Below are 26,750 nucleotides of genomic sequence, written 5' to 3' on the forward strand. Positions count from 1 at the left end.
AGGCACTGTAAGTACAATGAAAAAGCTCTTTATTGCTGATCTTAAATGGCATTAGTTGATTAATTCTGTTTTAAACTAAGCGCCCAGTTAAACGTTTAAGGAGGCTAGGAGTTAGGACTGCGGTATAGCCTGAATTTAACATTGAGCCCAGAGGAAAAACTAACAGCTGCAGAGTTACTTCACTCACACAGAGCATTGGTTTACATTCGTGCAGGGTTGCCCACCGTACGTGGCTTCGTTGAGGGATGTGGCGTTGGTGTTGAAACTGTGTTCCCCAACAACTCTGGTGGGGAACCTCCCAGTGGCTGTGTACAGTACTTAGGCTGCACTCACTCTGGAACAAACACTTTCCTTTAGATGGTGCTTTTGTGAGCGTTGTACAGGTCCACTCTCTGTAGTCGAAAGCTGGACGGCAGACTCTCCCTGCTGCGCCAGGCGTGTCCCCCATGTCTGTAACATACAATTAGAGCATGTACTGACCTACAGCTTGGCATCACACACACTAGGCAAAAGCACTTTTCTTTAGTGTTCTAGAGAGCGTTGTAATGTAGTCATTTTCTCCCAGGCGGTCAGTGGAGAGAGACAGAGGTGCAGCGAGAAGTCAGAGTGGAGAGGTTCCAAGTCGAATGGCGCGTTGGAGGTAAGCGTCCATTTACTTTTGCCTCTAGTTCTGGGGGGCGTGTTTAGCAATTAGTTCGGGGAGGGAGGACGTGATAGGCATTGACAACAGCTGTCTCATGGTCAATATAGTCCATGCCAATCTGTAGAATCACCACACAACCTGTGAAGCAAGTAAATAGTTCATGCTATTCAATTTCACACGTGAGAATGGCAATCGTACATAACACAGCACACATGAGGCACACAGGCACTCATAAAATAGGAGATGCTAGCAAAATATGACATGCTGATAAGTAATATTATAAATATGCTGATAATATAAAGTATACTGAACAAAAATATAAATGCAACAATTTCAAAGATTTGACTGAGTTACAGTTCATAGAAGGAAATCAGTCAATTGAAATGTATTAGGCCCTAATCTATGGATTTCACATGACTGGGAATACAGATATGCTTCTGCTGGTCACAGGTAGGGGCATGGATCTGAAAACCAGTTAGTATCTGGTGTGACCACCTTTTGCCTCATGCAGCATGACAGACACATATCCTTCGCATAGTTGACCATGCTGTTGGTTGTGGCCTGTGGAATGTTGTCCCGCTCCTCTTCAATGGCTGTGCGAAGTTGCTGGTTGTTGGCGGGAACTGGAACACGCTGTCGTACACGTCGATCCAAAGCATCCTAAACATGCTCAATGGGTAAATGTCTGGTGAGTATGTAGGCCATGGAAGAACTGGGACATTTTAAGTTTCAAGGAATTGTGTACAGATCCTTGCGACATGGGACCGTTCATTATCATGCTAAAACATGAGGTGAGGGCGGCGGATGAATGGGACTACATTGGACCACAGGATCTCGTCATTTCCATTGATAAAATGGAATTATGTACGTTGTCCGTAGCTTATGCCTGCCCATATCATAACCCCACCTCCATCATGGGGCACTCTGTTTACAACGTTGACATCAGTAAACCATTCGCCCACATGACACCGTACACGTGGTCTGCGGTTGTGAGTCCTGTTGGATGTACTGCCAAATTCTCTAAAATGGCATTGGTGGCTGCTTATGGTAGAGAAATGAGCATTAAATTCTCTGGCAACATCTCTGGTGAACATTCCTGCTGTCAGCATGCCAATTGTGCACTCCTTCAAAACTTGAGACATCTGTGGCATTGTGTTTGGTGTCAAAACTGCATATTTTAGAGTGGTGTTTTATTGTCCCCAGTACAAGGTCCACCTGTGTAATGATCATGCTGTTTAATCAGCTTCTTGAAATTCCACACCTGTCAGGTGGATGGATTATCTTGGCAAAGGAGAAATGCTCACTAACAGGGATGTAAACACATTTGTGCACAGAATTTGAGATAAATAAGCTTTTTGTGCATATGGAAAATGTAGGGGATATTTTATTTCAGCTCATGAAACATGGGACCAACACTTTACATGTTGCGTTCAGAAAGAGTCAGTATCATTTGTGACACAACTATCCTCTCTCTGGGGATGTCCTTAGTGTGTATCAGTCATGTGGATTTGGAGGAAATGGGACAGTTAAATCTCCTGTTCAGCTGTGGATGAGTGTCAGTCTAGGGTGATCAGTGGAGAAGGGGACTGTCTGAACACAGATGGTTCCTACCTCTGCATCTGTCCCTATGGATGCACCACAGAGGGAAACGGCTGCCAAGATGAGCGAGAACAAGCTACAATGCTAGGATTATAACTAACTACCAACTGGTTTGAATGCATTACCACAATTAGCACGAGCCACAAGTTCCTCCTGTCTGGGTAAGGACAGACCGTGCATGCAGAGGGCAACTTGTACTCCCTGACCCTGTCTCTCTCTGGGCTGACCCCTTTCCCCCTTGCTCTCCCCACAGCTCCAGCTCCAGTTAGGCAGCAGGGATCAAACCCAGCCATTTTTTCTAATAGGCTATTGCCAGACATCAACAGTCTCACTGCTCCTCCTCTTTCACCTCCAATTGACCAGGTTTTATGTCATTCCAGCCGCACCCATTGCCCTGGTCACACCAGAGAGAGAAATGCTGCTCCTGACTGTTGGCCAGAGCACTAGCTAGCCTTTCACTGGAACTTTCTGGAGCATTAGCTGTCAAAATACAGAGGAATGGAGCACTCTGGAAGAATCAATATGAAAGGAATGTAACTCTGGCTAAAGCTGCATATTATTGATTCTGGCCTGTGTTACTGCTGAGAGGTATCGAGCATTAGCGTAACCCTGAATGACAAATCATTGGGCAGTACACTGAGCATGTTATCGCTGTGAAGCAGGCAAGCATGGAGCAGGGCCACTCTCTGGGGGTGGAAGATCCTGGAGAGGGCTATAGTGGGTGAGGGGCCCATGGTGCGAGGGGACTGGACCTCTTCCAGGCCATACGTACCCGGCAGGCTAGGCAGCCCCTCCCCAGTGCCCTGTGATGATGGCTGGGCTTTCCCTTCAGTCTGCTGGGCTGTGGCCATGTACTGTAGCACCAGACATCATCCACAATAGTGAGCAAGGCAGGTCCAACCTGCACTCCCCTGGCCCTCCGCCACAGCAAATATTATCCTATAAATCAGAGGCTGGGCATATATATTCAGGTCGTCTGCCATTGTGTGTGCAGTGCTGACACAGTGAAAGCCAGGCCTCTCTGCCATGGGCCCTGCAGGGAGAGGAGAAGGGGTGCATGGGAAGGAGGGGTCAGGTGAGCCCGAGTGGTTGGCCTTCTGGTTGGCTCACAGGTGAACTGGCTGGATGGCTTGCTGCTTACAGGGCTATGGGTGCTGGTACTGTCTGGGACATAACCATGGACAGTGGACTAACCTCAATAAATCATAAAGATGAACTACTAATCACTAGTCAATCTAGTATAACCTGCCATACAGCTCTGTTTTAGATAAATCATTGCTGTAAATGTTTGTATCGAATCACATGGCTATTAAACCGGAACATAAATTGAGGTGCTGACCCATACTGTTTTCAGAATGTTTTGTTCTCTTTACCTCTATATGTGTTTACTGTCTACATTGTAAAATTTGTCTCATTATCAGCCCTTGGCAAAATATGTTTTATTTTTGTTGCTTTTCTGCCTTGACCCCACTTATTAGGCTATTCAGTCCAAATACCTTGTAAGTTGTGTTGTAATGTGGCAATTACACCAATCTACATTTAATCAAGCATATAGCCATCATTATATGCGTTTTACTAGTCGGAGGGAATGTTCCCAGACCAATAGCTAGGTTACATACTGTTTTCATATTTTGCCAGTACCATAAAGTGTTCCAAATGGACAATGTATCTTATGCTCAGACAAGCCCTTGATTGCAGACATGTATTATTTTCTTCATGTTAAGAGAGAATGAGATTCTCGGTGGCTGACTGATTCATAGTACACCAAAGAAGAAAATACGCCATGACTTTCATAAACAAAGAACACATTCTTTCACACTTTCCTCTCTTCTTATCCCCATTTCTCTCTCTCTCTGTCTCTCTGTCTCTGTGTCTTTCTCTCTGTGTCTCTGTCTTGCTGTGTCTGTCTCTCTCTGACTTTCTCTCCCCCTCTCCTGCTCCTCCTCTTTCCCTCCAGATGTTAATGAGTGCAGTAAGGACGGCGTGTGCTCCCATGGCCAGTGTCTCAACACAGATGGCTCCTACCTCTGCCTGTGTGAGGCTGGCTTCAAGTACTCTGCAGACACAGCTGACTGTGAGGGTAAGAACACTCTACCAACTTCATAACTCCCTCACTCTACCCACAATCCACTGCTTCTGCCCCAGCTGAAACACAGTGTTTTCACAACATTTCAGAAGAGTTAATAGAACATTCCGGTCCCTTTAGACCAGAGTCCGCCCTGTGTGTGAAACGTTTTTGTAACGATTGATTATGTAGCTGTAGTCAATGCAGTGTCAATGGTGACATTCCCTCAGTGAGAGTCCAACTATGGCCCAGAGGCTTTCCTCGGGCTGTAGTCTTGCGCCACAGGGAGCTCCCTGTGGCTGGAGCTCTGCTCCCCATCTTCCCTTGGGGAGTATGAATCACCCCATTGTGGGATGGAGGTGTTTCTCCCTCTGGAACGTGTCCCTTTGCTTCTTCACAAGTTCTTCGGTTCCTGTGCAAATATTGTTCTTGGCCATGCCCAGTGTCTGCTGCTGAGCACTGAGGACAGCAGCACCACAGGCCTCCTGGCCGGGCCTACTCATGCTGGGGAAACATTGTACTGTGAGGAGTGGAGGGGGAATTGGATTGGTGATTGAGTGAGTGAGTGAGTGTGTGTGCATGTGTGTGTGCATGTATGACATAAGCACATGGATATCTCAGGCCTCCTGGCCGGGCCTACTCATGCTGGATATCCATGCTGCTGTGAAGGGTGAAGAATAGGAATGATGTGTGTATGACATTAGTACATCTTTCTCTCCACAGATCAGAACGAGTGTAAGGAGTATGGTAGCTCGGTGTGTGGCATCTGGCTCTGTGAGAACACCATTGGCTCGTATCGCTGCTTCATGGGCTGCCAGCCTGGCCTGTATGGACAGGACAACCCAGACTGTGGTAAGTAAGTGGACCACAGGCCCTGTGCTTAGTCAACAGGCAATGTACTTACATAGTGGACAGCTGAAGGCACTTGAATATCAGCCTTACTGCTCATTCACCTTGGGCAGTTGTCTGAAAGAAACACTCTGCGTTGTCTCGATGGCCCCCCTAGCCCACCCCCATCCTACAGAGATACCGACATCAGCCTGGCACTCACACACAAAAAGGCTCATGTGAATCAAACGCTATCAGGTGCACTCAGCCTTCCTGGTCAGGGGAGCAGAGTGAGGGGAAATGGGCCCTGAAATTGGGCCACTTGATAATAGGGCCAGGTCTCATCCTCCAGACAATGGGGCTAATGGAGGTTTTTTGGCAAGGGCGATGGGTATAACCTGATCGCCACTGTTCTCCTCTCTAAGTGAGGCAGGGCTGTCATCTGATGGGACATACGGTGCACCCCACCCCTCCCAGCCAGCCTTTGCCCTCCTCATGCCATTGCGACAGACACCCAGTCGGGTGGTCACCTGGTATGGCCTGGGAGGGGTGGAGACGACCGTCACACCTCTGGGTCTAACATTTGTCCAACAACAACAAAACATCCCTGTCTCCATGACAACAGAAAACAAGCCCACCTGTGTGTTAACTGGCAAAGACAGACCATCAGTCTGTGTATGTGTGTGTCTATGAGAGATTGACATAATTTGACTATATTCAGAAGAGTGTTTGATTAGTGCTGGACCACGCCCGTTTTCGAAGCAGTTTGTATCGGCGGTGGCTGGCGCTGTTGTTCCCCTCTGCTGGTAAACTTCTCAGTTACCGTAAAACATGAATCAAGTCGGTTTTAGAAGAGGCATAGCTGACATTGAACAAAACCATACAGGCCAAGAATTTGCTCTTATCAAAATGGCTTCCAAACAGGCAAGGCCAGGACTGAAGGGCAGAGTGTGATGGCATGATCTACTGGAATGATCGAGTGAGCCCCGGATGGGGCGGACTGAGAGAGAGGGTGTTGAGATGCGTTGAGCACCATGTTATATTCTCATCGCCATGACTCTTTATTTGACTCACACTGGAGAGCGGAGCGGCAGCACACCGGGGCCGATGACAGAGCCTGGCTTGGTGTGGCCCTCTCCCCTCGGAGGACTATGATGTTGTGTGGCTGGATCCCATCATGGAGGGGCCTGTTGTGAGAGGTGGCCAGATCCAAAACAGCTGCTCACAGCCTCCTCACCTCTGTTTTACCATTTAGCGTCAACATGGCCCATCCTCTGCTCGCAGAGGCTCAATTCAATACAGTCTGAATAAGTTCTGTGATGTAAATACGTGCAGATGGTAATTGCATTAGGGCCCCACCGGGTAGCCATGTTGTTGTGTAACTGTCTCCTCTTACTTATCTAACCACCAATAAGGTTTTTCCACAGCAGCTTGACTGTTACGATCACACATTGTGGATCATGATCCACCACACTGTTTAGGTTGAGCCTGTTAAAACTCAACAGTCCAAATTATAACACCCCAGAGCATTGTGACAGCTCCATCCTCTCTGATCCAGTCCAGTGATGCAGCCAGCCGTGGCCATCTCTGATCCACTCTCTCTTCACCTCTGTTCTGATGCCAGCCTCCCTCCTCTCTTCCAGGCTACCCGGCATCTCCCTGGGACATACATACAGTACATCCCCACAAAGCATCACAGACATTGACCACAGAGCTTCTCCTCCCCTCCAGTCCCTGGCCTCAACTCCCTCAGCCTGGGCTGTGGAATCTGAGGAGCAAGCCCTCTCGCCTCTCTCTCGCCCCTCCACAGCTCAGCATCTTGCACAAAGGCCACTTGTTCCAGGGCATTATGTGAGGTTATGGGAGATGCTGCCGTCACCCCAATAAAACGTCCGGGGAGGGAGCTCAATTACTCTTAGACATTTTTGTCTGCTTGTAAAAATCCTCCAATATTTAAGAAGGCCATACGCTGTAATTTGCCATTTCTCAGAGGGGCGTTGATTTATTTTTACTCCCGGGCCTCCGATGGGGCGGCGGTTGTCTTTGGCTCTGCTCACCACACTCAATTTGTGACCATAATACAAAATGGGAAAACAGACGTTCTCCTCAGCAGAGCTTCAGCTGCCACTGCGCTCTACCTCCATCCATTGGGGTTGTTCACTCAGCCCTGCTATGACAGCCTACTCTATAGAGTGACGAAGGTAACGTGTTATGTAATCCGATTACTTTCATATGTAGTAAAGTTACGCGGTACTTTTTCAAATTGGGTAATACTATTACAGTTACTTTGTCAAACAATGTTTGCATTACTTTCTGAATTATATCTCTACCGGGCGCGTGTTTCCATGATCCGATCTTGACTTGTTTCCTCATTTACTTCTCGAGTAAGCAGAGAAAGGTCATGACTACAGCTGTTATGGTGACCGTATTACCGCCACACCAGCGGTCAAGAGTCATGACCGCAGTCAAATTCCATGTGAGCATTTAGTCATGGTAACTAGGCTTCTCCAAGCTCTGATGCTGCTGATGGTCATTAGTAGCCTATCAATGGTCTCTATTAAAAAGAGGAGGATCCCATCAGCTTTCTATAGGCTAGGCCTACTATATTTATTTATCAACTTTCCTAATATTAAACACATTGCTTTGCTTTACAACAGGAGTATAGCCTACCTAGCTGGCATGAATATGAACCATGGGGAAAGTGTCCTCCATTTAAGGGCATAGATGACATATTTTGTTGCCCCTGTTCCGAGACGGGTGCATGATAATGGTCCATTCTAAATCAAAACAAATTTCACACATGTATTATTTAGTATATGTAAAGACAAGATTCAATTAAGAATAGTCTGATGGGTGACAATATTATCCTATAGTGTGTTTTAAGTAAGGCAAGATAATAATATGCCCAGTGTGTGAAGTCGGTCAAGAAACAGGCCATGCATTTTTTTGTGCGACTTTTTCAAATCATAGTCACACACCTCATGTAGCTCAGCCCATAGGCCTATATGTTTTGATATGGTTTGTATCACAACGAAAGTGGCAAAATAACTGAGGATCCCATCAGCTTTCTATAGGCTAGGCCTACTATATTTACTAACTTTCCTAAAATGAAGCACATTAATACGCTTTACAACCGCTGTAGAGCCGAACTGGCATACATAGGCAGCCCTAGTCATGACAGCTGCTGTCCATAGAAATGTATAGAGGGTGCACCTCTGATCGTTGCCATTGATCGCTTCGGTCATAGCAAAGTCCATAGAGGGCTTTCCCTTCTAGTTGCAAGTGTGCCCTCTATACATCTCTATGGGTCCGTGTACTTGCGATCTATAACCAGAACTGGCGGCTCAAGAGAAAGATTTTGAATGAAAAGATAGGAAATCTGTACAGATGCTTGGCTTAAAGTATATATGGCTAATTAAGCAGCCAATATATATAGTGTAGCACTTGTAGACTTCCACAGGAAAGCCGTGCAACAGATGAAAGGGGAAACTAGTGATCAAACATGAGTAAGTAACCTATTTTTGGTAGGGCTTACCTTGCTCCCTTCGACAGTCAAACAGTGAGATTTTTTAATGAAAGTAACATAACTGGTAATATAACATGTTACTTTCCACACAGAATAATATTGTAAAGTAACGTGTTAGTTTTGTTAAATGTAACGAGTAATATCCAACTTATCCCAACACTGGTGAGTCCTGTATGAGAAAAGCAGTGTGTGATATTCAATGTGTTGGAAAAGAAACCTGCATCTCATTTAGATCCTGTCTTTCCAGCTGTAGTTCGGCGTTGTGGCTATCAATTTTGTGTGGCTACGGCTTGTCTTTAATAAGGCATAGAGGGCTGGAAATGGTTTGTGGTCACACTGTCTCCTACCTCCCACACTGACTAATGTATGGAAATGTGACGCGTTTCAAAAGACATTTAGCCCGCTGTGGTCACTGTGGTCTAGATGTTGGGCAATGGGCGTGCATACACAGTTTATAAAACAGGGTTTAACCCAGGAGGTGACCCAGGTCTGGCGGGGTCGGGAATGAAACAACGGATGAAACAGGGAAAATAAATATCCCTCCTCATCCCCGACCAATCCTACGCATCAAATAACCCTGGCCTGGGTCCGATCAGGCCAGGGTTTAACCAGGGAACCAGGAGTAGGGGAGACGTGTGAAGGGTGAGCCAGCAGTCAGCTAGCCTCACAGGCCCACCATGTGCTCCACATTACAACACGGCACAGAGACCCCCACTTAACCTGCTCACCTGATCTAGCCTGCACCATTACCAAGCCGGGTTGATCCACATTCAGGAAGGGGCTCCCGGGTCAGACCATTAGGAAGGGGGGGGTGTAATGGAGAAGATGGCCCTAGATAGCCTGTATTGTTAGAGTATGCATTTCCCATAGGCCATCTGGCCTCAGGTATTGTATTAACATGCTCACTCTCTGGCTGGACAGTCAGTCTTAATTAAAGAGTTTAGTAGGTCTGTTAGTCCAAGCGTTTCGAAGGATCCAAGTCAAAGACATGGCCATGGAAAGACTTTTAAAGAAATTTGGCCCAGACATTTCCCTTGGTCCCCGAGATGATGATTTGATAGCATCATGCACCACACTACATGTAAAAATGGGAACATTGTTTCCATGTTTCAGATGGATGAAAACCTTGAGGCAGACACTGATTATTTCATGTAGCAGCTGAGTGCTTAATGACCTTCCTGAGAGACCTCCCAGCTGGCTGCATTACTTACGCTGACCATCCAAAACCCCACTTAAGTTTTTCACATATGCCAAAATGTTCTTCAGTGTTACAGTATACACCTCATCTTACTACAAGTCTGTGGCAAGGCCCCAAAGTCCAAAAGTAAACATTTTAATGGGGAAACGGCTACATGTTTTTGATAATTGCCACATCCAATAGGTTTGTAAGCACAAAGTTCGGATTTTGGTGGCTCTTATTTATGTCCCAATGTCAACTTTTGTCTTCATCATGTCAGAGTCATTTGGCTGACATCACTATTAGCACCATCTTCTGGATGGCTTTGCCTCTCCCTGCCCCCTGGACAGTGGGTCAGGCCTCCCAGAATGCACTCCTCTGTAATGTAATAGTAGAGCAGGGCCCAAGCCAAGCCCTCTCCGTCCCTGCTGAATAGATTGCTTAATGCAGTCGCTCTGGCTGACTCTCCTCATTCCTCGAATGATGCAGCATTTATGAGAGCTAGGAGACAGAATAAAAATCTGATAGACAATATGTGAATGTCATTTATTTTTTTCCTCTACAAACCTGCTGACTTATGTAGCCACTGTATTTTCATTTGCTCCCAATTGATGCGTTAGCATGTTTAATAAGACACACTGGGCTACTAGATGCCCTGAAGGTGACGTATACTTTACTACCTACTGTACCTGGCATTATGTCATGCCCATAACGTTGTGACATATAGCGAAAAGAATACAGTACCAGATACTTCTCTATTTCCCCACTACTGTAAATGCCCTGTAAACCATTAGCTTTTGCTGAGTCAGGCGTTTTGATTCTAATTAGAAAATAACACACACAGCATGTGGCCTCTATCAATGGAGATGTTGGCAGACTTCCCTCAAATTCCTCAACAAAGGTGCCCTTCCAAAAAAAAAATGGTTTTATGAATGTGGCTTTTGTGTGCGTTTTACCCCTGTGTGATCTCTAGGGCAGGGTTTGGTTTTTGCCCGATCACTACACAGCTGACTCAAATAATAAATGCTTGATGATGAGATGGGGGGGGGGGGGGCACATGTGTTAACATAGAGAAGTGTTGTAGGAACATAATAATGGTTGTGTCACATAACCTGGTGACTTGGCCAGTGCACAAGCAGGTTAACATTGACCAGTGATCAAACCATATGTTTGTTTTTTTAAACAATTATAATCAGTCTGGCCTCTCTAAGAGTATCTGTCTTTGGCCTCTGCGCTGTGCAATGTACGCCAAGAAATACGAAATGATGTATGTGAGAAATTGCTAACAAATGTTCCCTTAAAACAGAGGGTGGTTGGGAATCAGAGCTGTTAGCACTAGTGTTATATGATCCAGTGTTAAGGTCCATACATTCCTCTGCTCACACATTCAATGTACACACAACAAGGTCTTTCCTCTGGCTTCGTTAAACATGCTCTATGATATATGGCTATCCATGAGAGCAGCTGCACACAGTTGCCAGGTCTGGTCCGCTCCATCCTTTTGCACGCAGAACATATTCTGAATGAGTCCAGATCAGCTCCCCTGTTTAGATTTCTTGCATGGGACACATTTTTTGGAATTACAAAAGTAAGATGTCAAATTTAAAAAATAGGGAAATTTAGGAAACAATGCGGGCCTGTCAGAGTTGTTGCACGAAATGTGTATTCATTCAAATGTTAGTTACCCGTAGCCGGTTTGACAAAATGTCTCTGAAGTAACTTATGTGGATGTGCAGGCCCCTCCATGTCTGTAAACCAGTCCCATGTTGTTACATAATCCAATACCTCACTGGGCCAGAAAGTAACCAACAGGTCACTTCTCACTCCATAGACCCCAGCAGAGGAACCCTTAGATCCTAAAGGCTTCCAGATGCTGGCTGTACTTTAACACAATGTAGCCATGCTGAGAGGCAGCCCTTTACAGACGTTTCACTGGGCTCATTGATGGCCATCGGAGTCAGCTGAATGGATTCAATCAATTGATCCGTGTCCCCCACAAAGCTGTAAACGATCCCATTCTCCCCCTGTATTCATTTGACATGTTATGATGATGGTGATTGCTATTGCCAGTTTTAGCGGCAGTAGTGTTTATTTTAGTATTGCAACACACTCTCATTAGCAAGCCAGTCATGTGAAATGGTACAGTTACACACATGTAGCAGAGAAACATTGGAATGTGTTATTTTATGCTCACCGTTGGGTGCCCTCTTGTTTAGATATCGACGAGTGTGTGAAGGAGAACATCTGTGGGGACCATGGCTTCTGTGAGAACACAGACGGCTCCTACCGTTGTCAGTGTGACCGAGGCTACACCAACCCCCCTGGTGACGCCGGGGCCCATGGCTGTGTAGGTAAGTAACTGTTAAATGATTACACTCCACTGGTTAGCATGGTCGGTTACTGTACACGGTACCAATGTGCAGTACGTACTGTATTCATTGTACATGGTGGTATGTGTGTTTGCGAACGTGTGTGTGTTTGTACGCACACTTTGTGTCTGTGTGTACATGCTTTGCATTCGTGTGAGTGAACCTCAGTGTGACTTTAACCCCTCTCTCCCATTCCGTGGAGACGTGAACGAGTGTGAGATGAGCACAGCGCTGTGTGGAGAGGCCCTGTGTGAGAACGTGGACGGCAGCTTCCTGTGCATCTGCCCCAGCGACAATGAGGAATTTGATCCCATCACCAGCCAGTGCCGCCCGCAGGGTAACAGCACACACAGGGACTTGTGGGACTTAAGGGTTCGTCCTATCGCTGGGGGATTGAATTTTCACTGTCTTCACATCTGGGGAATAAATTGCAGGAAAGAACAAATTGCAGAAAATCTATTACAGCTATCCTTTACAGAATTGATTTGCTGTGCTCAGAGAACAACTCACTCCAAATTCTCCCTCATGGTCAAATCTCCCCCAGTCAAATTCCCCCGAAGACATACAAGGATAAGGTATAGCTATTGGCAAAACTGCCATGGAAAGATCTCTCTCAGAAACACTAACAGTGTTCACTGTAAACAGATTACTGAAATAAAGGTCAAGCTTACCTTGTCTGTGACATTGGCTTGTCTTTAGCCATGACATGGGCATGAATACACAGACGGGACATATTTACATTAATTAGCAGCATGCTCTCGACGGGGATGTTTTTGTTCTCGTTCAGTATTAAACCGCAAGTTTGCCTTGTGTACTTTGACCACATTTGACTTTTGACGTGTGCTAATCAATCATGTCAGAATGAATGGTGTGTTGATTCCTATGCCAGTGTTTCCATTTGGCCCACTGCTTAACTGTGAATGCCTGAGAGCATGTCTGTGGATAAATGAGCAGCTGAAGGTACTCCAGCCTACTGCCCGCCTGCCCTACTGTAAGACATGGTTCTCTTGACCAGGGGAAATAGTGGCACTCTTTAATACTGTTAGACGTGGGGCTAATTAGACTGACTCATTCTCACTGATATCATGATGGCAATAAATATGATATCTAGTGGTAATAGATGTAGTCTTTACTCTAGTAATTCAACTAGTCACAATTTATTCTGCAAATCCCCTCCAATTATTCCCCTCTGCATCTATTTCTCTTCATGAGTGGTCTGATTGTCCCACAGCTGCTACAGATGAAGATGCTCCTCCTCATCCTCCTAAGCCAGCCTCGCCCACGGAGGAGCAGAGGAAGGAGTGCTACTACAACCTGAACGATGCTAACTTCTGTGACAACGTGCTGTCTCGCAACACCACCAAGCAGGAGTGCTGCTGCACGGTGGGGTCCGGTTGGGGGGACGACTGTGAGATCCACCCCTGCCCAGTCCCAGGGAGAGGTAGGCTTACGACAGTAGGATTTGGGACTGAGTGACACTGCCAAGACAGATTCAGATACAACTTTTCACATACTGTATGCTTACTCCTTCTCAATACATTATGTATGATGCAGTGTTACAGTATGTTTGTCCATTCATTCTTGTTTGTTTCTTCAGAGGAGTTTAACCAGTTGTGTCCACATGGTAGTGGTCTTCTGCCCCAAGCTGTTTTCTCCCACAGCCTGGAACAGCAGAGTTTCAAAGGTACTTTACTCCCATGTTGCCTCCTCAAGCCACTGGCTTCTGTTTGCAGTCGGTATACCTGAGGTTTCACCGTTTTCCTTCTCCCATAACTTTGTACCAACGCAAAGAAAATGGCAGTTTCAGCTCCCCTTTTATTTCCACCCATGGCAGCTGTTAAAAACATCCGGCATAATTTCCCACCTCATTTATGGTTCTCTTTCAAGCTAGCCCTTTACACCGTGACGGGATACCTGCATACCCAGCTAATTAAGCACAAGTGTTGCCCCCACAGCATGTTCTTATAGAGAAGGCTGTCACGAGCAAGGTGCCATGCTCATTTTACAGTAGTGGTTAGGATTTCAGTGGTGTAGCTTGTTACAGCACATGCATAAAGTAAACATTCTATAGACTATAGACATTCACCTTGGCCTACACAAAGGCAGATTCTAGAGGTGAAATAGGAAAGAAAAGGTGATTTTGTGTATAGTAGAATGTGACTTTATTTGAACAGGTATTGATGCTTCACTCCTCTTTTCCTCCCTCTTGTTCTCTCTCTCTGTGTTTGTCCGTCTCTCCTGTCTCTCTCTCTCACCAGATGTGGATGAGTGTAAGATGTTTGGGCCAGATATCTGTAAGAATGGCCGTTGTTCTAACATCTTCTCCTCGTACTCCTGCTTCTGCCGTACAGGCTTCTACTACGACAACATCCGGCTGGAGTGTTTGGGTAAGGGCCCCTCGCTGTCACTCTGCTTTTCCCTGTTCCACCAAACCTGCTCCTTATCTCAACTTTTAGACCCAGTTGTTGACGTGTGTTTATGTGTGTGTGTTCCAGATTATGACGAGTGCCTGACAGAGAAGGCGTGTGTCTGTGGGGTGTGTGTGAATACCCCTGGCTCTTTCAACTGCTTCTGCAGTCCTGCTCTGGTCCTGGACACCACCTGCCGCCACTGCATCAGCGTCAACACCACCGAGGGTGCGATTCAGACACACACTCTCTCTCTCACACACACACTCACACAGCAGCAGCAGCAGCACACTTACAGATAAACTACATCCTCCATCTCAGTTTATCCAGATGAAATGGTTACCAGCCAGATTATTGATTCGTCTGTTCAAAATTGACAACATAAAGTTTGTAAAACCTCCAACTCCATCCTTTCCTCTTTTGTAAATCACTCTCTTCCCTTCTTCCTTCCCTCTCTCATCTCTCCTCCATCGCCTGCCCCACAGAGATTGATGAGCCTGATGAGGACATCCATCTGGACATCTGCTGGCGGGACATGATAGAATTGTATGTGTGTATCCAGCCTCTCATCGGATGGAGGACCACCTACACAGAGTGCTGCTGTCTCTATGGAGTGGCCTGGAGTGAACAATGTGCCTTCTGCCCCAGTAGGGACTCTGGTAAATAACAAATGGCAGATGTAGTTGTCATTCATAGTTATTATGTAGCTGAAATCATTTGTGTGACCTGTGATGGTTTGTAACGGTCTAAATGCAACACTGATGTGTGTGTGTGTGTGTGTGTGTGTGTTGGATCAGATGACTACGCATTACTTTGTAACCTGCCTAGGAGAAGGGGCTCTGACAGTCTACGAGAGCGGCCAGGCAATGAGTACGGCCCTGGTGTCGAGGGTCCTGAAGGGCCCTATGTCCCCCCCTACTGGGACAACTATGAAGGAGTGCCCATCTCTGGGCCTGGGGGTACCTACTACAACCCAGAGGACACCCAGGGCAATACCAACGACTATGGCTCACGAGTGAGAGACAGAGAACCGTCGCTACGCGTTCCCATCCACCGGCCAAGAGAGTTCCAGCCTCACCCTGTAGACTCTAACAATGGTAACCTCATTAGAAATATATATATTCTTTAAAGACACATTTATTCATATTATTGCTAATGCATGGTGAAATGCTATCTCTGTAGGGACTCCTAATTATTTCATATTCTGTTTGCAATCAGACCACTATGATGGCTTTGAAGGCCTGCGAGCAGAAGAGTGTGGTATCCTGAACGGCTGTGAGAATGGCCGATGTGTGCGCGTGAGGGAAGGTTACACCTGTGACTGCTTTGATGGATACGAGCTTGACCTCACCAAAATGGCCTGCATCGGTAGGTTCTTCTCCCAGTGTCTCATAATGAACCAACTACATTCAGTCTCAGATTCTCCTCTGTGTTTCAAGTAAATGTATCATTGCTTTTTGGAATTCCTAGAAACAAATTATTCAATGATCTGTTCCATTTTCCCACAAAAATAATGTATGTTGTGGGGCTAAGATCAAACCCTGCTTTAGAATGAAGAAGCCTCCCCGAGGTTTATGCCTTTTGGAGACGGGTCTCTCTTGGTGAGGTAACTCACCATGCAATATCACGCAGCCCAATGAAAGACTCACATTTACAATCTTGCTTTGGTTATTTTTAATGGGAAACTGATCAAAGTACTCCGAGTGGATTGTTCTTTACTCTCCTGACTGAATATATAGACACACCCTGCCAACAGGCCGAGAGGCCTTGAATCGCAGCCACATCATGTAATACATGGATATTACACATTTTAAATGTGTCGTGTTTGTTTAATTTGAAAGTGAAACCCCTCTCATAATGATGTGCTGAGATTACTGAATGGACCAGGACTCTATCCCCATAGAGAATCATCAGCCCCGAGGCCAACACAGGGCGAATGGAGTCGATTCCCACTTTGTGGTTCTAATTTGTGAAAACACTTGTGGGAGCGAAGCTCTCCTTTCCAAGTGTCATATTATAAATACCACCAACATTTCCCACACAGAAATTAGGTCAACAGAGAGAGGAGGTTTGAGTTTGACTGCAGAGAAATGACACCAAACCTCCCATGCCAGATTAGGAAATAGAAACCACTTGAAGGCCAACAATGTAATAGCATTTTAGTGTAAGCAAAAACATCTGAGTTGTCAGATGTACTGTATGTATGGCCAGAGAAGAGTTCATGTCTTCATCAAACCCAAACACGCAATACGACGCCATGCTTGATCTGTGTAAATGATTAGTGTAAAGATGTGCTGCTGCCTTTCTGATAACATTGCATAACATGTATACAGAGAAGGGGGGCAGAAAGAGATGGGTGTGTGACAGAGAGGTGAAATGAGTGAACAGGGATATTGTTCATGTGGGAAGAGAGAACAAAAGTGCTGAAGTGATACGTATGAATGTATTTTTCATACAGTGCCTTGCGAAAGTATTCGGCCCCCTTGAACTTTGCGACCTTTTGCCACATTTCAGGCTTCAAACATAAAGATATAAAACTGTATTTTTTTGTGAAGAATCAACAACAAGTGGGACACAATCATGAAGTGGAACGACATTTATTGGATATTTCAAACTTTTTTAACAAATCAAAAACTGAAAAATTGGGCGTGCAAAATTATTCAGCCCCCTTAAGTTAATACTTTGTAGCGCCACCTTTTGCTGCGATTACAGCTGTAAGTCGCTTGGGGTATGTCTCTATCAGTTTTGCACATCGAGAGACTGAAATTTTTCCCATTCCTCCTTGCAAAACAGCTCGAGCTCAGTGAGGTTGGATGGAGAGCATTTGTGAACAGCAGTTTTCAGTTCTTTCCACAGATTCTCGATTGGATTCAGGTCTGGACTTTGACTTGGCCATTCTAACACCTGGATATGTTTATTTTTGAACCATTCCATTGTAGATTTTGCTTTATGTTTTGGATCATTGTCTTGTTGGAAGACAAATCTCCGTCCCAGTCTCAGGTCTTTTGCAGACTCAATCATGTTTTCTTCCAGAATGGTCCTGTATTTGGCTCCATCCATCTTCCCATCAATTTTAACCATCTTCCCTGTCCCCGCTGAAGAAAAGCAGGCCCAAACCATGATGCTGCCACCACCATGTTTGACAGTGGGGATGGTGTGTCCAGGGTGATGAGCTGTGTTGCCAAAAAGTTCAATTTTGGTTTCATCTGACCAGAGCACCTTCTTCCACATGTTTGGTGTGTCTCCCAGGTGGCTTGTGGCAAACTTTAAACAACACTTTTTATGGATATCTTTAAGAAATGGCTTTCTTCTTGCCACTCTTCCATAAAGGCCAGATATGTGCAATATACGACTGATTGTTGTCCTATGGACAGAGTCTCCCACCTCAGCTGTAGATCTCTGCAGTTCATCCAGAGTGATCATGGGCCTCTTGGCTGCATCTCTGATCAGTCTTCTCCTTGTATGAGCTGAAAGTTTAGAGGGACGGCCAGGTCTTGGTAGATTTGCAGTGGTCTGATACTCCTTCCATTTCAATATTATCGCTTGCACAGTGCTCCTTGGGATGTTTAAAGCTTGGGAAATATTTTTGTATCCAAATCCGGCTTTAAACTTCTTCACAACAGTATCTCGGACCTGCCTGGTGTGTTCATTGTTCTTCATGATGCTCTCTGCGCTTTTAACGGACCTCTGAGACTATCACAGTGCAGGTGCATTTATACGGAGACTTGATTACACACAGGTGGATTGTATTTATCATCATTAGTCATTTAGGTCAACATTGGATCATTCAGAGATCCTCACTGAACTTCTGGAGAGAGTTTGCTGCACTGAAAGTAAAGGGGCTGAATAATTTTGCACGCCCAATTTTTCAGTTTTTGATTTGTTAAAAAAGTTTGAAATATCCAATAAATGTCGTTCCACTTCATGATTGTGTCCCACTTGTTGTTGATTCTTCACAAAAAAATACAGTTTTATATCTTTATGTTTGAAGCCTGAAATGTGGCAAAAGGTCGCAAAGTTCAAGGGGGCCGAATACTTTCGCAAGGCACTGTAAGTACTGAGAGTCGGGCATCCCTCTATAGGCCCCTCTGTCGCCAGAGAACTGTTGTACGTGACTATGGTCCCATCCTACCACCCACACTGACCAGGCCACTCCGCTGGACTGTTGACACAGGACATGTGGAGGGAACAGATGCAGTGAAATTGGTCTACTCTCTTAACACTGCCTGTCTCCTTTTCCTGCAGACATAAACGAGTGTGAGGACATCAGTGATAAAGTGGCGCTGTGTAAGAACGGGGCCTGTACCAACACTGAGGGGTCGTACAAGTGCACCTGCCTGCCCGGCTTCCAGGCCTCCGCCAAGCCCCATGAATGTATCCCAGAGGTCCCATTGTCTGGCCTCAGAGAGAGTGGCTGGAAACTGAGAGTGTAGCTGTTGGGAGGTTCTACACCCCGCCCTCTCACAGGGCCAAGCACTAAACCTCCAAGAACTCTGAAACGTCCACGCTTATCCCCTAAACACACACACCGACACACATGCAATTCTCTCATCATATTTTCTTTCTACCACACAAAGATACTCATTCACATTTCCACAGGGGACCAGAAGCTATGCAGTGAGTGTATTCCATGGGATATCCTATTTCTTAACATTTGCATTTTGCCTTAAAGGGATTTTATTCAGTGACCCCAGACAGTTTGCTATGCATACATACATATTTTATGCATTGTTTTCTCCTCCATTTATATTTTGGGTTAATTATTTATTTCATGTACATGACAAGACTCTGCAAATTTACAATGAAAACCATTTCAGAGGGGGCATATGATTTATATTGTCTTATTTGTCAGACCAATAGACTTTACTAATGATGAGAGGAATCGTTTTTGAAGTTGGATAACTAAACCTGGAGGAAGCTGATTGCATGCCACATGTTATTCATATTGTAACATAATAATCACATTGCTATACAGGGAGTCACTTTGAAACCACTTTTTACTTGTATTTGGGATGCTTTTGTGGTCAGCGAGGCCTAGAAAAAGAACCAACCACTCCTTCCACTGGTCTTCTGTGTTTCTCTGGGTCTTGAAAAACCACTTGGACTTGCATAACAGTCCTTAGTCCTCATCCTCCAAGCTAAAAGGTTCCAATGGTGACAAGGTAGTCAGTCTCAAGAGCAAGAACTGGGATCAAACAAGGTCCAGCTCATCTTCATAGGCTGTTACAATGTTGCTTCAATCTGTCACCAGCACAAAAGTATACTGAAGAAAAAAAGGGCATTGAGTATGAGCTTGGAAAGGCTGTAAATGTATATGATGGTCTATGATAGATATGTAATATGTTTGTATAGGGTCCACTAGCACTTTCCCACTAGTCAGAGTAAGAGACACGTACAATATCCCGAGGCAAATTTTCCTCACATTCAACCACACATTCACAATTGACTTCAGATCCCATGATGCATCTCTGAATGTGAGTAAAGGCTTTGTTGAAAAGGTTTGGGATATTTTGTACAGATCTAGTACTATGTATTAATTTGTTTGTTACATTCTAATAATGCATATAGTGCAACCAATATTTTTGTTTGACAAAAAAAATCCAGCATTACAGTTTAGCAATATGTAGATTTATATATATTTCTGTTAAAATGTTTTTAAACATATCTTTATGTATGAGAAAAGTGGTTTACACTGTACCAGATAAAGTGTATGTATTCTGCCCTGTGGAGCAGACATTGAAATGTAATTTTAGGGGAATGGCAGCACTGTTTTCAACACAATGTGGTGCCATTGATCCTACAAGTACAAAACAAAGACATGCCTTTTAAAATGCAACCATTATCTGTTGTGCCATTAAAACTAAGCCTTTTTTGCCTTTCAAATAATCTTACTGGAATCAGCATGTCATTCTAGAGACGTTTTTCAATCAATTTAGTGATCACATTCAGCATTTCCAATTAAAAATAAACATTGTCCTTCGCATTCAAGTCACTAGAAACACATGATTGCTGATTGGTCATGTTCTCAAACGTTCCATTCAGAGAGATCTTTCCAGAACCTATCTTATACACATTTGGAGGATGCCTTCTTTTCAATGGCTGATGCCCTTGGCCTGTATTCAAAGAGATGTTTACGGTCTGTACTCTTATCTATACTGTATGATTCATGCCTCCACAAGTCTTACATTGATGTTATACAAATTGTGAACATGTATTCGATATTACTTAAGAAAATATCATGTTCATTCCTTTTGTTTACCTCTAAACTATAGTTACTATCAGTCATCAAAATAAAATGTGAAAATATCTACATTTCTCTCCCTTATCTGTGGAATATGCTACACACATTACACAATAATATACTTCATTACAATAATATTTCTAAACCGTATGTTTATAATGCAAATATACTGTACTTTCAGGGCAAATGGAGAATGTTATGTGTTGTGAGCATCCGTTGACAGTGTGAGCCTGTGATTTATTGTGCTCTGACGCCACCCAGTGGCCTTCTAGTACAGCTCAAACACGGGACAGTGCAAAACAAATCCTTGGGACGTCCCTACCCTAAACCCTAACCTTAATTGCTACCCTTACCTTAACTAGAACCATAACCTACCCCTAACCAATTTAAATGTCAACTTCAATGGGATATAAGGTCCCAAGGACTCCGGATAGCACGGACCACTCAACCACAGCGTTTGGAAGGATTTTCCCACGGTTATGAGGCTAGTACTGAATTTCAGTTGGACACAGGGAAATTGTGTCGATATCGATTGATCCTATTTCTTTCGTGAAGGATGGAAAAGCATACATATCCCAGAAACCACGCGCTGTGCCGCTACATTTGGAGCGTTGAGAAGCGACTACATTGCGCGCGTGCGTGGTGTGCACTTTTTGCAGATATTTTCTGAAACACATCGGGTAATTTTGACATCTGTGCACCGTGTAACGCAAACGCAGAGAGGAGTGCATGCAAGGATAGGACTTTTATTGTGAGAAATGCTTTTTTCCAAAGCCGATTTTTGTTTTGTGCCAACAATCACAGGCTGTGAAGTCCTGCTTTTAATGCATTGAATACACTGAATATCACGTGAAAAACAAGAATGAGAAGAACTGATTAGATGTACATCCCCTTTGGGCTCCCGAGTGGCGCGGTCTAAGGTTCTGCATCTCAGTGCTTGAGGCGTCACTACAGACACCCTAGTTCGATTCCAGGTTGTATCACAACCGGCTGTGATTGGGAGTCCCATAGGGTGGCGCACAGGTTGTTCTTAAATGGCTTGCCTAGTTAAATAAATAGCTCGCTGTTTCTGCGAGCTAGCTTGTTACAATGCTAACTAGTGTGTAAGGATAACATTACAAGTGATACATTCATTGTCATTTATGCCAAGTTCTTACTAGTTAGCTATTCCCTGTACAATGTAATAGGGGACTTGTTGGGCTGCGTTTGTTGGCTATGTTGCAGCAGGCTGTCACAAGCATTCCACTGATAAGAATGATTATTTCCTAAGTTATCTTTGAACAGTTAGGAGGGTTCAAAGAAAACCAATTGACGGACCTTGTTCCAGTTGTAATGAACAATTCTGAAGGAGTCCCCAAACTCTCAATGGAATATTGAGGATCACATCAAAACCAAATGTAGCCTACTTTCCTTTCAGATTTTTTATGGTGTTCCCACTGATTGATATGTGATGTTGTGTGTGTGCTTAATGCCTAATATTATTTTTTTTGTTTTTGTGTGTGTGTATTGATAGTGCCCAACATTAGCCTTTCATTGCTAAAGCCCCACTTCCTGGAGTTCAACATTATCATGATCAGGGTGAGAGAACAAAAGAACACACATCTCACTGTACTTCACATTTCCCCACATACTTATTGGATTAATTACAAGGAAATGTCTATTGTTACAGGGTAACAGTGGGTTGAAGCCCAGAGACAATGAAATGAACCCTAAACCCTGGCCAATCAACTACCAGGTTAGCATGTTGAATACTTAAGTGTGGTTTGACAGTCCCATAAAAAGATGAACTTATCACTGTGCCTTTGTTCTGTTTCTGTAAAGGGATAGAGGTTCTCAGGAGTGAATGAGACGGAATACTGTGTCTACCTGTTAGGGAATCCTGTAAGTACCTCTCTCCACTCAGAGTATGCTAACCCTGCTATAATATAGCTAAATCTGGAACTCCTCTGCAGGTGATCTGGTGGCTGAACCTGGTCAGTCTGGGCCTGTATGTGGTTATGGTGGCAGCAGCCTCTCTGGCCCGCCGCAGTCCAGCTGGACAAGAGAACAGTAGGTAGGAGGATTTAGAACTTCCCTGTCACTGTCATGAGTAACTTATTTTGAGTACCTCATTCTAACACTGATGTGTATGTGCAGAGCATTGTTGCGTGCTGATGGAAGGTGGAGGACTGCTGCTCCTGAGCTGGCTGGCTGCACTACGTACCCTTCTACACCACGTACCCTTCTACACCACAGGCCACATCCTTTACTACCACCACTACTTCCCTGCCATGCTCTTCAGCAGCATGCTAACAGATACAGTGGGCCTACCACAAAAACACATGCTCCCCATAATTCCCCCGGTCATGTAGACCAACTCAGTGGCCTTGTGGTTAGTATCGGTCCTTGGAGTGGAAGGTTGGGAGTTCGATTCATACCAAAAGACAAAAAATGTGATCCGATGCGTCTCTGCCTGGAGCCACCACAGCATCAAGGAGATCGATTGGGGGTAAGGCCATCAAGCTGCCTCATGCTGCAGAAACAGGAGGTAGGCTCCTGCTCCAATGAGCTGTTCCGGCTCGCACAAGGCTACTTACAGTTGAAGTCGGAAGTTTACATACACTTAGGTTGGAGTCATTAAAACTCGTTTTTCAACCACTCCACAAATTTCTTGTTAACAAACTATAGTTTTGGCAAGTCGGTTAGGACATCTACTTTGTGCATGAGACAAGAATTTTTCCAACAATTGTTTACAGACAGATTATTTCACTTATAATTCACTATCACAATTCCAGTAGGTCAGAAGTGTACATACACTAAGTTGAGTGTGCCTTTAAACAGCTTGGAAAATTCCAGAAAATGATGCCATGGCTTTAGAAGCTTCTGATAAGCTAATTGACATCATTTGAGTCAATTGGAGGTGTACATGTGGATGTATTTCAAGGCCCACTGTCAAACTCAGTGCCTCTTTGCTTGACATCATGGGAAAATCAAAAGAAATCAGCCAACACTTCAAAAAAAAGATGTGTAGACCTCCACAAGTCAGGTTCATCCTTGGGAGCAATTTACAAACACCTGAAGGTACCACATTCATCTGTACAAACAATAGTACACAAGTATAAACATCATGGGACCACGCAGCCGTCATACCACTCAGGAAGGAGACGCGTTCTGTCTCCTAGAGATGAACGGACTTTGGTGCGAAAAGTGCAAATCAATCCCAGAACGACAGTAAAGGACCTTGTGAAAATGCTGAAGGAAACAGGTACAAAAGTATCTATATCCACAGTAAAACTAGTCATATATCGTCATGACCTGAAAGGCCGCTCGGCAAGTAAGAAGCCACTGCTCCAAAACCGCCATAAAAAAGCCAGACTACGGTTCGTAACTGCACATGGGGACAAAGATTGTACTTTTTGGAGAAATGTCCTCTGGTCTGATGAAACAAAAATAGAACTGTTTGGCCATAAAGACCATGTTTGGAGGAAAAAGGGGGAAGATTGCAAGCTGAATAACACCATCCCAACCGTGAAACACGGGGGTGGCAGCATCATGTTGTGGGGGTGCTTTGCTGGAGGAGGGACTGGTGCACTTCACAAAATAGATGGCATCACGAGGAGAAATTGTGGATATATTGAAGGAACATCTCAAGACATCAGTCAGGAAGCTAAAGCTTGGTCGCAAATGGGTATTCCAAATAGGCAATGACCTCAAGCATACTTCCAAAATGTGGCAATAGCAGAACACCCTGCTAGAGTGCTGACCTGTGGCTCTGCCTACACTATTCCCACTGGCTGCTCGGAGGAGGACAGGCAATGCTATTCTTCACCATCCTCTACAGGTGAGTTAATAATACGGCCTCCTTGTTATTCATACTGTTGATATGCCTTGGAGCTTAATAAAATGTTAACTGTGTATGTTCTGTTAGTGTTATTGCCTACAGTATGACATTGGAGCAACAGTAAATCTACACAAAAAAACATGAACCAATTTCAAAATGTATGTTCTTTTCAGCTTACATTTCAGTTTCCTCTCAGCTTTTCTAACCCATGCAGATATGACCTGTTTAAACCTCTTGTCTTATGGTATGAGAGGGCTGCTAGCCCATGACCCTGCCAGGACCATGGCTGGCCTGAAGTGAATGGACTCCTGGAAGTTTTAGTCAGGTGAACAGTCAGGGAGTCTGACTGACATAGTGATATTTTTTTTTTTATCAGTGGTATTTTATTGACCGCTAATGATGTCTACTAAACTGCCTTAACATGTTTAGTTTTTTCTTGACTGAGTTGCAATAATGAGCTAAGTGCCTAAATACATTTGAGAATGCAAATATTCTATTTAAATGTTTTATGATATGAATTAATGAACCTGTTTCTCTTTTTATAATGTCAAATATTGACTGTTGTATTTCTTTTTTCTTTGAGCAAAAATTGCAAGATAAACAATCTTAGTGTTCACAGTATTGTATGAATCTTTGGCAAGATAGTGCTTTCAGTGATTTTCAGTTCTGCAATGAAAGGAATCTGATACTTTTCAATACAACCGTTCTTTACCTGTTGGTTTGTATATCTTTTTGTTCATTTTAATAGTAAATATTAATGGCCTTTTTCATTGCTCTTGGTGTGTCCCATTTTATTTTTGTTGCAGTGTATGGGGCTCCAGAGTGGCGCAGCGGTCTAAGGCACTGTATCTCAGTGCTAGAGGCGTCACTACAGACCCTGGTTTGATTCAAGGCTGTATCACAACCGGCCGTGATTGGGAGTCACATCGGGTGGCGCACAATTGGCCCAGCGTCGTCCGGGTTAGACCGTCATTGTAAATAAGAATTTGTTCTTAACTGACTTGCCTAGTTAAATAAAAGTAAAATGATCTTATGTTGTGTGGTTATGAATAAATACTCTTATACATTTGATCATGTGTTTGTGACAAGTTAACAGACATCATTGTCTTACTTCTCAAATGCAGAAAAGGAGCACTGAATGTCATAATTTCTCTCTATATAGTTACAAGCAATGGATATTTTTGGAATCCATATTATACCTAGGATATATTGTAGGCTGCTGCCATGTAATCACCTAGAGGTTCATCTAGATTTTTTTATATTTTGAGCATAGTCACAGATATGAATTTTTTTTCTTAGATATTAAATGATTTATATTGAACAATATAAATGCAACAATTTTACTGAGTTACAGTTCATATAAGGAAATCAGTCAATTGAAATCAATTCATTAGGCCCTAATCTATGGATTATGGCCCACCCACTTGGAAGCTAGGACCCCACAAAAGGGCTTTATTACAGACAGAAATACTCCTCAGTTTCTTCAACTGTCCGGTTGACTGGACTCGGATGATCCCACAGTTGACGATGCCGGATGTGGAGGTCCTGGGCTGGTGTGGTTACATGTTGTCTGCAGTTGTTAGGCCGGTTGGACATACTGCCAAATTCTTTTAAATGATGTTGGAGAGGGTTTATGGTATCTGGCAACAGCTGTGGTGGATATTCCTGCAATCAGCATGCCAATTGCACACTCCCCCAAAACTTAGACATGTGGTAATGTGTGACAAAACAGCACATTTTAGTAGCCTTTTATTGTCCCCAGCACAAGGGGAACCCGTAACGATCATGCTGTTTAATCATCATCTTGATATGCCACACCTGTCAGGTATTATCTTTTCAAATGAGAAATATTCACTAACAGGGATGTAAATACATTTGTGCAAAAATATTGAGGTAAATAATTATTGTGTATATTGGGAAATTCTGCGATCTTTTATTTCAGCTCATGAAACATGGTACCAACACCTTGCGTTTATGTTCAGTAGAAGAATATTTGATGCAGTAGTGTGGCACTGTGATACATATGCCACCTGCTGACAGACGTTTGTAGTGCAGCCTGGTGCAGACACGTCAA

At 44.2% G+C, this 26,750-nt stretch overlaps 1 protein-coding gene across 2 annotated transcripts in view; it reads left to right on the forward strand.

Moving 5' to 3' along the window:
• LOC115146789 (latent-transforming growth factor beta-binding protein 2-like) overlaps positions 1-20,927 on the forward strand; it is a 156,998-nt gene extending 136,071 nt beyond the window's left edge. Inside the window, exons 29-41 of one of the 2 annotated variants that reach the window (XM_065004237.1) lie at positions 566-640; positions 4,200-4,322; positions 5,031-5,159; positions 12,055-12,189; positions 12,410-12,544; positions 13,439-13,648; positions 13,805-13,891; positions 14,466-14,594; positions 14,703-14,843; positions 15,101-15,274; positions 15,413-15,712; positions 15,834-15,983; positions 18,861-20,927. In XM_065004237.1, coding sequence (XP_064860309.1) covers positions 566-640; positions 4,200-4,322; positions 5,031-5,159; positions 12,055-12,189; positions 12,410-12,544; positions 13,439-13,648; positions 13,805-13,891; positions 14,466-14,594; positions 14,703-14,843; positions 15,101-15,274; positions 15,413-15,712; positions 15,834-15,983; positions 18,861-19,048 — 1,976 coding nt within the window. In that variant the 3' untranslated portion in view covers positions 19,049-20,927. The remainder of the gene's footprint in view (positions 1-565; positions 641-4,199; positions 4,323-5,030; positions 5,160-12,054; positions 12,190-12,409; positions 12,545-13,438; positions 13,649-13,804; positions 13,892-14,465; positions 14,595-14,702; positions 14,844-15,100; positions 15,275-15,412; positions 15,713-15,833; positions 15,984-18,860) is intronic. The other variant, XM_065004238.1, reaches the window with a different exon arrangement.
• Positions 20,928-26,750: the final 5,823 nt, after the last annotated feature.

The sequence above is a fragment of the Oncorhynchus nerka genome, linkage group LG18, assembly GCF_034236695.1.
Source record: "Oncorhynchus nerka isolate Pitt River linkage group LG18, Oner_Uvic_2.0, whole genome shotgun sequence".
In the NCBI taxonomy this organism is placed as follows: Eukaryota; Metazoa; Chordata; class Actinopteri; order Salmoniformes; family Salmonidae; genus Oncorhynchus; species Oncorhynchus nerka.